We start from the raw sequence: 11881 nt of genomic DNA, 5'->3' as shown, positions 1-11881 counted from the left end.
CAGTTTGCATAGAGCTAGGTACCATCAGGGGTCTAAGGGATCCAGAAGGAATGTTGGGAAGTATTTTTCATGTAAAAATGGGGGGACTCCTGTGGTTATTAATATTACATATTTTATTGTTGACATAGATTTATGAAAGTGCTTCCTACTTGGTATCCTTTAATGAAGCTATCAGTATGTGGATCTTTCACATTAAAATAAAAAAAGTGTCAAAAATATTCACAAAATTAACCCTGTGTGGCACTGGGCTTTTCGATAGTCCAGTGCTTTTGGAGAGAGAATTTTCATTTAAACTATATACTATATGTGTATATACACACACACACACACTAAAAAACATAAAAATTGTGTTGTCTCATGACGTTTAGTGTTATGTATCCTCCCTTTCTTTCCTGACTGTTAATCATTCCACCTGGTTAAAGTCTTCTTGTTTTTCCCATTCCCCCAACCCCACCCCTGCACTGTGCCCCACCTGTTCCATCTCTGGAGCTCCTTTTCCCTGCCCCCACCTGTCCTGGTCTGGGAAACTTGACTTGTTAGTCACGTAAGTTCAAAAGGCTACAAAACAATATAGGATGACATAGAAATGATCCAAACACAATACTCATATATAAAATTCTTTAAAAACTTTGAAATCACAAAGTGAATTTCCCAGTATCTGTGTATCATATCATTTTCCTAACATTATTTTCTAGAAAATCAATTGGAGGTAAGTTTTAGCTGTTTAACTTAACCCATTTCAAAATGCACAGATTTTTTTCTAAATACTAACATTTTATTTTGAAGAACTTTGCATATGAACAATGTATCTCTCTTTTCCCTCCACCAAACCCCAAAATCTGTGTCCACCATCCCAAATCCATACTCTTTTTATTATCATTGTGTGTGTGTGTTTGTGTGTGTGTGTGTATATATATATATATATATATATATACTATATACTATATATATATATATATATACTATATACTATATACTATATATATATATAGTATGTAATATATATGCACATACACACATACATGTATATACAATCTACTATGTGCATATACCGTTGCTTTCTAAGTACTTCATAAATAATTGAGTTTCAATCGAGCAGTCTTTTCCAGAGCATGACTGTTCAGTCTTTCTAGATTGACTGATGATAGAAGTACAATCCTCATGTATCAAATTTTTTAAAAATGTAAAGAAATCCTCAAAAAATGAGAGAAAAACATCTTTTTTTTTCCAATTTATTCACTTTACATCTTGATCACTGTCCTCCCTCCTCCTGGCTCCCCCTCCCACAGTCTCTCCTCCCTCCCTTTCTCCTCTGAGAAAATGGAGGCCCCTCTTGATATCTTCCTACTCCGGCACAGCAAATCTCCGCAAGGCTAGGCGCATACTCTCCCACTGAGGCTGGAGAAGGCAGCCCAGCTAGAAGAACATATCCCATGGACAGGCAACAGCTTTTGGGATAACCGCAGCTCTCGTTGTTCAGAACCCTTATGAAGACCAAGCTGCACATCTGCTACATTTGTGTGGAGAGTCTTAGTGTGTTCTTTGGTTGGTGGTTCAGTCTCTGAGAGCCCCAAAGGCCCAGGTTAGTTGACTCTGTTGGTCTTCCTGTGGAGTTCCTATCTACTTTGGGGCCCGCAATCCTTCCTCCTATTCTTCCATAAGAGTCCCCAAGCTCCATCCACCGTTTGGCTGTGGGTGTCTGTATCTGTCTGAGTCACCTGCTGGGTAGCACCTCTCAGAAGACAGCCATGCTAGACTCCTGTCTTCAAGCATAATAGAGCATCATAAATAGTGTCAGGAATTGGTGCTTGCACACGGGATGGGTCTCAAGATGGGCAGGTTATTGGTTGACTTTTTCCTCAGTCCCTGCTGCATCTTTGTCCCTGCATTTCTTGTAAGCAGGATAAATTTTGGGTCAAAAATTTTGTGGGTAGATTGGTATTTCTATCACTCCACTGGGGTTCCTGTTTGGCTACAGGAGATGGTCACTTCAGGTTCCATATCCCGAGTGCTGTGAGCCACTGCTAAAGATGCCCCCATTGGTTCTTGGGTGCCTCCCTTATCTCAGGTTTCTGCCTTGTCCTCTCGATGTCCCCCACTCCCCTGGTCAGCGGCAGATTTCCATTAATTTTCATGGCCATCTGGCGATCTCCCCTGTCTCTCCTCACACCTGATCTTGAACCCCCAAATTCCCCTCACCCTCCCCTTTCCCACCCAGTTCCCTCCCTCTTTCTGTCTCTTATGACTATTTTATTCCCCTTTCTGAGTGATATTTAAGCATCCTTGCTTGGGCCTTCCTTCTTGCTTAGCTTCTTTGGGTCTGTGAAATGTATCATGGGTATCCTGCATTTTATGGCTAATATCCACTTATTAGTGAGTATATACCATGCATGTCCTTTTGGGTCTGGGTTACCTCACCTGGGATGATAGTCTCAAGTTCCATACATTTGCCTTCAAAATTCATGATGTGTTTGTTTTTAATGGCTGAATCTGTTGTGGAGATGTGCCAAATTTTTTTTATCCATTCTTCAGTTGAGAGAACTTTAGTTTGTTTCCAGTTTCTGGCTATTGTGAATAAAGCTGCTATGAACATAGTTGAGCAAGTATCCCTATGGTATAGTGAGGCATCTTTAGGGTATATACCTAGGAGTGGTATAGCAATGTCTTGAGGTAAAACTATTCCCAGTTTTCAAAGAAAAAAATATCTTTAACAAACAGAAAGCATAGTTAGCTTGAGACAGTGATACAGCTGAGCGTTTGGTATTAGGTTACCAATTGATGTGCTATTCCCTAGGGAAGACTATTTATCCCACTCTCAGAGGTCCTTACTTGCCTGTAGTTCTGTGCAGGGCTCAAGCCTCTTGGTTTTTGCCCTGTCCACTTTTGCATGTCTATTGGTGTCATCCTTGTTCAGCCTAGGTTAGGCACTCATGATGATGAGACTTTATGAGTACAACTTCTGACATTACAAGGAGACACAATCTCACAGCAAACTCCTTCCTTCTACAGCTCTTGCACTCTTTCCGTGGTCTTCCACAATCATCTCTGAGCCTTAGGTGCTTGAATTGTTTTGGAGATGTTCTGGGACTGAGCTCCACATCTCTGCCTTTTGACTGGTCGTGGTTTTCTATAATGGTCTCCATATGTTGCAAAGAGTTAGAACAGTCCCTTATATATTCTGGATTATAATTCCTTATTGGACATATAGTTTGCAAATATTTTCACTCATTCTGTGTGTTATCCTTTCACTTACTTTTTTGTATTTTTTGATTGTTTTTTTGTTTTGTAGTATTTTTATTTTTTCAAGACAGGGTTTCTCTGTGTAGCCTTGGCTGTCCTGGAACTCACTCTGTAGACCAGGCTGGCCTCAAACTCAGAGATCCACCTGCTTCTGCCTCCCAAGTACTGAGATTAAAGGCTTGTGTTACTACTGCCCGGTCCCATCTTTTCACTTCCATGCTAATAATGTCTTTTGTAGCACAAATATTTTTAATTTTGATGAAGTCCAATTTAAATTTGTGTTTGGTTGCTGGGGTTTTGGGTGAATGTTGGTTCAACATATGAATATCATCGCATCCTGCTCCCTACAGTGGATTTCAGCATGCTTGATTTATCAGAAGAATGGCTCACCCTTTCCCTGAGCTACCATAGAACTGGGAGGGTTTGTAGTGATAATCCAGAGGATCCATGAATATTGCTGATTTTTTTTTATTCAGATTGATTGGTTATCTATATCTATATCATCTATATCTATATCATCTATATCTCTATCTATCTATCTATCTATCTGTCTGTCTGTCTGTCTGTCTGTCTAGAATTAACACTCTCCAGGTTGTGAGAAGCCTCTGATTCACTTCAAGACTTGTAAACTAACTTTAGAGCTTGATAGTGTTCTACTTGCTTTTATGTAAGAGAAGATTTTCAGATATTCTTACCCCCACCTTGGTTAATTCCATATAGTGCCCAATTTAACATTTACACATTTTCTTGTTTTCTTTTGTTCTGTATACTAATCACATCTTCCAGACTATATTGTTTGACGGCATACTTCTCATGGTGTTTGGAAAAGTTGATCAGGGAACTTTATTGGAACTGAGATCCTATCTAATGCTTCCATCTCTAGGTTGAATAGACCATTTAGAAAATAAAGTTAAGAGCCAGGCATGGTGGCGCACGCCTTTAATCCCAACACTTGGGAGGCAGAGGCAGGTGGATTTCTGAGTTCGAGGCCAGCCTGATCTACAGAGTGAGTTCCAGGACAGCCAGAGCTACACAGAGAAACCCTGTCTAGAAAACCAATAAATAAATAAATAAATAAATAAATAAATAAATAAATAAATAAATAAAGTTAGCTGTTTTATAAGCAAACTCTTTGCATGGTGCAATATAGGACAGGTGAGGATGTCAAAAAATAGAGTTCAGAACTACAAAGGAAGCAGTGTTCCTGGGGTCAAAAAATCTTCTAGTTGATTGTTTTCATCTACTAATTTTCAAAAACGACTTTAAGTAATCTCAGACTGACACCAATTAGCAAAATATATAAAGAGTTGTCATACTCTCCTCACTCTGCTTACCCTGTTATCAACATATGGAATAACCATAGAATAGTCAAGACTGAAAAATTCACATCATTACAACACCAGTAACTAAATTGCAGGTTTGTTCAAACTTCTCAACTGACCTTTAAAGATTAGAGTGTAGCAAGCACTGAACAAGAAATTTTAAAAGGAGGCTGCAGAGAAGGTCGCATAGGACAAACAGCATCCGAGTGAGATGGAGAAACACAGTCAAAATTGCTCTGCATTTGCTCTTGATTATCTCTCCCCCCAGTTCACCTCTCTGGGATGGTGGAGGATCTTTTTTGTAATTTGTTGCTGAATGGTGACCTTTTGTCAACAAGGAAGGAAGGAAGGAAGGAAGGATATATATATATATATATATATATATATATATATATATATATATATATATATATGCTAACTTTGCCATTGCCTTTCTCTATATTCTGTTATCTTCACTACACATTCATGCAATATTATTAATATATTTGAAATAATAACCACTTAAGTGGTTGACAGGATAGGCAAATAGTTTTTCAGCATCTCTCAAGTCAACAATACTTCTAAAATTTGGCCTTGTATGAATTTATTGTAAAATTCACTCATGTGTGGGCGGTGAGGATGGGGTGGCAGTGTGTGCATTGGAGTGTGTGTGTGTGTGTGCGTGCGTGCGTGTGCCCATAAGTATGGGAGTAATATATTTTAAAGTCAAATAGAAACATTTAAAAATTATCATGTCAGGGGAGTTGACTAAAAGTGTATCACACTCAGATTCCCTTGCTTTATAATATATTACAAATCATACATCACAAATCATCAACTGCTCTTCTAGCAGCAAAATTTATGGATGACTTCATGGTAAAAATAAATGGGAAGAAGGCAGAGTGTGACAGTGAATGTTTTAAACATATTTTATTATGTTCAGGTCTAGAATTAGGAGGCCAGAAATTAATTATTCCAAAATAAATTCCAGATGGATACAGTTGGATGTAAGAGAGAAAAAACCTTAAGATGGTAGGATGAAAATAAGTGAACAGACTAAAGAATGCCATATAAACATAGAGCTTATGAAGACTACTGCTACTGGAATGGAAAAAAATGGCTTGTCTGGTAAACACAAGACCATACGATTAATCTCCAGGCCAAAATAAATCATATGAAGAAAATTTAAAAGCAAAATATATCCTGAAAAAAAAAACAAGTTTTAAAGTATGTTACAGAATGCTGTCTGATTTTCATAATAAATAAGAAGCCAAGGCAACTTATAAAATAAAGCATTTAATTGGAGGTTGGCTTACAGATTCGGAGGATGAGGCCATGACCATCATGGTGGGGAGCATGCTAGCAGGCAGGCATGTCTCTAGAGTAGTAGCTGAGAACTTACATCCGACCCATAAGCAGAAGGCAGAGTGAGGAATGAGGAGACGGAGACAGTGTGTGTGTGTGTGTGTGTGTGTGTTAGTTTTCTTTTAGTGGTACAAATATATATGAAATAATCAACTTACAAGTTATAGGGAAGTTTTTTTTTTCTTTACCGGTTTTCAGTCTGTTTGCTTGGTCTTGCTGTATTTTCGTGATAAGTTCTGGTGCAAGTGGATGGTGACAGAAAGCTATTTGCCTTCTGGCAGCTACAAAGTGAAAAGAGAGAAGATGCCACAAGCCCAAATCACTTTTTAAGGAGATGCCTCCAATGACTCAACTTTGTTTATGGATAAAACAATTCTATGTGTTTCCTTCTGGGGATGTCATATCAAAGCTTACACATTGAGTTCTGTACATATCACTGGGTTTCAGACTGTAGGGGGCATTAGGGAAAGGCTGTTGAGCCCTACTGAGTGAGTTAGAATTAAACATGATTGATTTATGAGGTCATCAGACTATGTGCTTGGCTTAACTACTTGTACTCTGAGTATGATTAGCAGGGCATCCTTCATTTATTCATTTATTCTTCCTTTTATTGAAGATAGATTTTTTCCTCATCTGATTAAAATTCCCCTCCTGCTAAACCTACCAGTTCCTCCTCCCCTCCCCTCCCCTCCCCTCCCATCCAGATCACCCCATTTCCTTCTCTTGTAAAAAAGCAAAAAACAAAAACAACCAAACAAGCTTCTAGAGGACAGTAATAAAATATAAGATAAAAATGGACACACTGGAATTTGATAAAACAAACAAACGGAAGGAAAAGAATCCAAGAGAAGGCACGAGAACCAGAGATTTACTTGTTCGCACAGCCAGGAATCCCATAAAAACGTTCAACTGGAAGCAATAATATATACATAAAGGACATGGTGCAGATATGCTTTGATAATGTTGGTTTAAGAGGGACTTGTTTCCGTGGTGTCCTCCATTCCCTCTGGCTGTTAATCCCTTTCCTGGCTCCTCTCCAGCAGGGTTCTCTAAGCCCTGAGAAGAGAGAATTATTGAAGACATTCCTTTCAGGGCTGAGTGTTCCAATGTCCCTAGTTTTCCCAATATTGTCTGGCTGGGAGTCCCATCTGATGCAGGAGGAAACTTCTCTGATGATGGCTGAGCACGTTATGGTTTATGAATATAACAAAATGTCATTAGGAGTCATTTTATTTCATTTTACTCTAGGTTCCCAGCTAACTAGGTTCTTGGTCACTCAAGCAGTGTCAATTATGGGCTTTATCTAGTGGAGTAGGGGTTAACCCAAATTAGATATTGGTTGGTTACTCCCACAAGCTTTGTAGCACCCATTGCACTAACATATCTTGCTGGCAGGACAGCATTGTTGATTCAAGGGCTCGTGACTGGGTTGGTGTTTACATTTCTCTTTTTGGTAGTCTGCAGAGTACTTTCCTGTATGGAAGATGCTAGAACAGAGGGGTGAAGAATCTATGTAGGCACTAGCTCAACATCTCCAAATTCAGTGGGACCCTGTGGTCAGTTTGTGGAGAACAATCTACATCTTGACAACAACAGCCTACATTGTTTGGAAGTTCCGATTGAACTCCTTTGAACAAAATCTCAATAAGATGATTCCCATTTTGGGGACAGGAAATTGCTGTTAGTGACAAGAGATAGCAAGATGGGGCTCTGTTCCTTCATTATTTGATAATTTGTTAGATTGCTTTTGTATGTATATATACCTTAGGAAGTTTATACTGGATTAGGTTACCATACTATCCTGCAAATCAGCCTTACAGCTGTCTTTCTCCATAGTCTATCTGTTCTTCTGTTGGGAGACATCTAGGTTGTTTCCAATTTCTGCCTATTATGAATAAAGGAGCAGTGAACATGGTTGAGCAAGTGTCTTTGTGGTAGGATAGGGCGTCTTTTGGTTATATGTCCAAGAGAGGTATAGCTGAATCTTGAGGTAGATCGATTCCCAGCTTCTTGAGGAACTGCCACACCGATTTCCATAGCTATTGCACACGTTTGCAGTCCCCCAACAACAGGCAACTGCTTCACTTTTTTGTTGATCTTAGCCATTCTAACAGGTATATGATGAAATCACAAAGTAGTTTTGATTTGCATTTCCCTGATGCCTACGGATGCTGAACATTTCTTTAAGTGGTTCTCAGCCATTTGAATTTCCTCTTTTGAAAATTCTCTGTTTTGAGAAACCCATTGTGGTATGCACTGGGGAAAATAAACTGGGGAGAGGTATCATCTTGGAGGTACTTTCTAATTTATCTTTAATTTCAAAGAAGTGTTTTGTATATTGTTAAAGTTTCCTACTTGCAATATATCATCATGTATATTTTCCTAATAAATACAATCAACACTATATTCTACTTAAATTACAATATATGGCATAATAATTTCCCCGTGCTACTACAATAGCATCCCTACTGCCTTTTTATTTTTCTGCTCTTATCTCTTAATAAACTGAATCTAAATTCTTAACCATAGCTTCTAAAGGCCTACAAGACATTTTCCTGGCCTTCATTTCTAGCCTTCTCTCCAATCTTAGTTCCCCAGGACCATGTCTTTCCTCTCTTTAGGCACACTGCCCTTTTTGTCCTAGGTATTCACATCTGCTATCCCTTGTGTTGAAAAGACTATTTTTCTCCCTTCCTCAAGACCTTGAGAGTCCTGTATTTGTATTAGTATCTGTGCTGATTTTTGTTGTTGTTAACATGATACAAGTTGGAGTTATCTGGCAAGAAGGGACCTCGGGAATTTTGCCAATCAGATTGGTCCTATCTGTGGGGGACATTTTCTTCCTTGCTGATTGATGTGAGAGGGTCTAGTCACTCTGGGTGCTGCTACCCCAGGAAGTGGTTTTGAATGGCAGAAGAAAGCAGACTGAGTAAGCAATGGAGAGCAAGGCAGCAAGCACTTTCCTCTATGGTTTCTGCTTCCGTTCTCTACCTTGATTTTCCTGGACGATGGACTGTGATGTGGAAGTGGAAGTAAAATGAACCCTTTCATTCCCAAGTTGCTTTATGGTTATGGTGTTTCATCATAGCAAGAGAAAGCAAACCAGACTAGTAGGCTATGCTATACCACACTTGTGGCTTTAAGTCACAATTGTGAAAGAGGCTATGAGTCACAAAAATGGAGACAAGATCATTTGTCCTTTTGTATTATCATTTCTATATTTTATTTAGTGGGCTATTTCTATTTAAAATAAGAAAGTCTTGGGGCTGGAGAGATGTCTCCATGGTTAAGAACACTGACTGCTCTTCCAGAGGACCCAGGTTCAAGTCTCAGCACTCACATGGCAGCTCACTGCTGTCTGTAACTCCAGTTCCAGGGGAACTGACACTCACACAGTCACATATGCAGGCAAAACACCAATACACATATAATAAAAGAGAATAAAGGAAAAAAGAAGAAAAAAGTCTTGCGAATTTGCTTTAAAACAAAGTAACAGTATAACCAATGGCATTTTTACTCTATAGCCAAGGACAGTAAAGGAGGATGGTTTCTAGATGAACATAATTATAGAGCATATTTCACTGTTCTTGGAGCTCTGTTTCATTATATAATTGATACAGCACAACATAACCAAAGGCCAAGTCATGTCGGCCTAAATATGCTCTATATTCTCTTCTAGGGACAAATTGAATACATTTAGTTAGTTTGAGTAATAATTTTCTCCATAATTAGCACCAGTGTTCCAGGGACAAAAAGAGATACGACATGCTTTTCAGAGTCACCAGTGCTCTCTAGAGAAGAAAAACATTGGTTATTACTTAATCTTGCCCCAGAGATTACATTTTAGGTTATGATATTAAATTCTTTTTTTTTTTGAGACAGGGTCTCTCTATGTGGTCCTGGCTGCCTGTGTCCTTGTTATGATCTGCCTGCCCCTGACTCCTGAGTGATAAGATTAATGCATATGCCACCACACCTGACCTCTGTAACACTAACTTCTTTTGGGTCCCTCCCTTTTTCTTTCCCTCCCTCCCTCCCTCCCTCCCTCCACTCCCTCCCTCCCTCTTTCCCTCCCTCCCTCCCTCCTATCTACTTCTCTCCCTCCTTCAATGCTCCCTCTCACAGAACACAGTGACAGTAGTCACTTAAATACTAGAGTCTCTTGGCTTTGTGCTTTGATAATCACTTTTTCCAAAACTTTAGCCTAATTCTTCTGTTAGCTGTAGTCACAAACTCGATGTCTGGTAGTCATATACACAATTGACTCCAGGAAATATCTTACTGAATATTCTAGTGATGGTTGACATATTTCAGTTCTTTATCACTTTGTCAAAATTTACTCCCAGTCAATTTCACAGTTATACAATGATATCAAATTACAACAATGATAAAACATAACTTTTTCATAAACAATAATAAAATAAACTCATTCAATAGTACAGAAAATGCAAGGAACATTGGGATAATTTATGAAAATAAGAATGTCCAATTAGGAAGATAAAAATGAGAGAAAAATGAATCTACAAATATATCTATAAATATTACTTTTTCAAGTAAACATGAGTCCCACAGGACACAGCAAAACGTTATAGTCCTTTCTTACTTGTATGATCCAGAACAATATTAAGGACCTAGATAGAAAACATCCTAAATCACTTGATAAAATCAATGGAAAAGCAACCAAATGAATTTTTCTGGTGATAATAATGACAAATCCTTATGTAGCAGATTGTATGGTAGTGTAATTAATTAGCTTAAGACCTTCAGACTGCTGATTTAAGTGAATCACTTATTTTATGATCATAGCTCTGCTGTGCAATTGACCATGTAGTAATCTAGATGATTAACCTGAAAATATTTTATTCAGTTCTCACAATAAAAATGGAACAGCACTGTCTTGTATGAAACAACCATATTCCTAACAGTAATAGATTTGACTATATATGATCAAAACACCACTAAAAATCAGAACCTTTCTAAAATAAGTCAGGGGGCAAAAAAGAGACCATAAACAACCAGTACTCAAAGGTAAAAACAAAAATATTCCCATTGTTATGAGTTTTTTCTATCTTTTCTTATTCGTGCAGTTTCAGGAAATATTAAAATCCAAATCCCTTTGGAGGGTCATCCTGACTTCAAGTGTTTCAGCTTCCCAGATATAGGATGCTCTAGCACTGTTCCGTTCCACAGGCTGGGGAAAGTTTACTAACAGCTTCCTAAAAATGAGATAAGATAAAATAAGATTAGAACCTGGAATTAACTTCCTAGAGTAATATACCATTTTCAATGAGGCAGTATGGGATAAAAAATAACTATATAACACATATCATATACCAGTTTGGATCCTTATAATTTTAAGCAAGTAAGCTGCATGTGGAATTTAAACCCTTTGAAAGTGGAAGCAGGAAGACCCCCAAGTTGAAGGCCAGTGTAGGCAACATAATTAGAATCTGTCTCATTTTTTTTAAAAAAACCTAAGCAATTGCTGGGCAGTGGTGGCGCATGCCTGTAATCCCAGCACTTGGGAGGCAGAGGCAGGTGGCCAGCCTGGTCTACAGAGTGAGTTCCAGGACAGCCAGGACTGCACAGAGAAACCCTGTCTTGAAAAACAGAAACAAAACAAAACAAAAAACAAAAACAAAAAAAAATCTAAGCAATTGTTTTGACTGACCCTTTCTCTTTCTTTAAATTGACCTCGTTTTACATTGTATACAATCTCAGGATATGCCTCTAGGCATAGAAATAGATCCATGCCTCTGGGTTTGTTGGGCTAATCTGGTGTCAGTCTAATTTATATGTAGGTGGAATACAGCTAGCAGATACAAATCTGAAATTGGAATGGTTCTTAAACGCTTCTTTGAACAACCCCTTAGGCTGAGCCCCTACTACATATGTAGACTTTGGATATTGGGCCTGGGATGATTTCAATGCCAGATCAATGAAAATATTTCTTTCTGCTTGCTTCTGGTTCTTTC

At 38.4% G+C, this 11881-nt stretch overlaps 1 protein-coding gene across 1 annotated transcript in view; it reads right to left on the bottom strand.

Moving 5' to 3' along the window:
- Nucleotides 1–10228: 10228 nt before the first annotated feature.
- Nucleotides 10229–11881, bottom strand: part of Dnaaf6b (dynein axonemal assembly factor 6B) — a 43919-nt gene continuing 42266 nt past the window's right edge. Inside the window, exon 7 of the mRNA NM_177921.3 lies at nt 10229–11122. Within this exon, the coding sequence (NP_808589.1) occupies nt 10996–11122 (127 nt within the window). The 3' untranslated portion in view covers nt 10229–10995. The remainder of the gene's footprint in view (nt 11123–11881) is intronic.

Source organism: Mus musculus, chromosome X (genome assembly GCF_000001635.26).
Source record: "Mus musculus strain C57BL/6J chromosome X, GRCm38.p6 C57BL/6J".
NCBI classification, from domain to species: Eukaryota; Metazoa; Chordata; class Mammalia; order Rodentia; family Muridae; genus Mus; species Mus musculus.
This window is presented reverse-complemented; position numbering and strand designations above follow the sequence as displayed.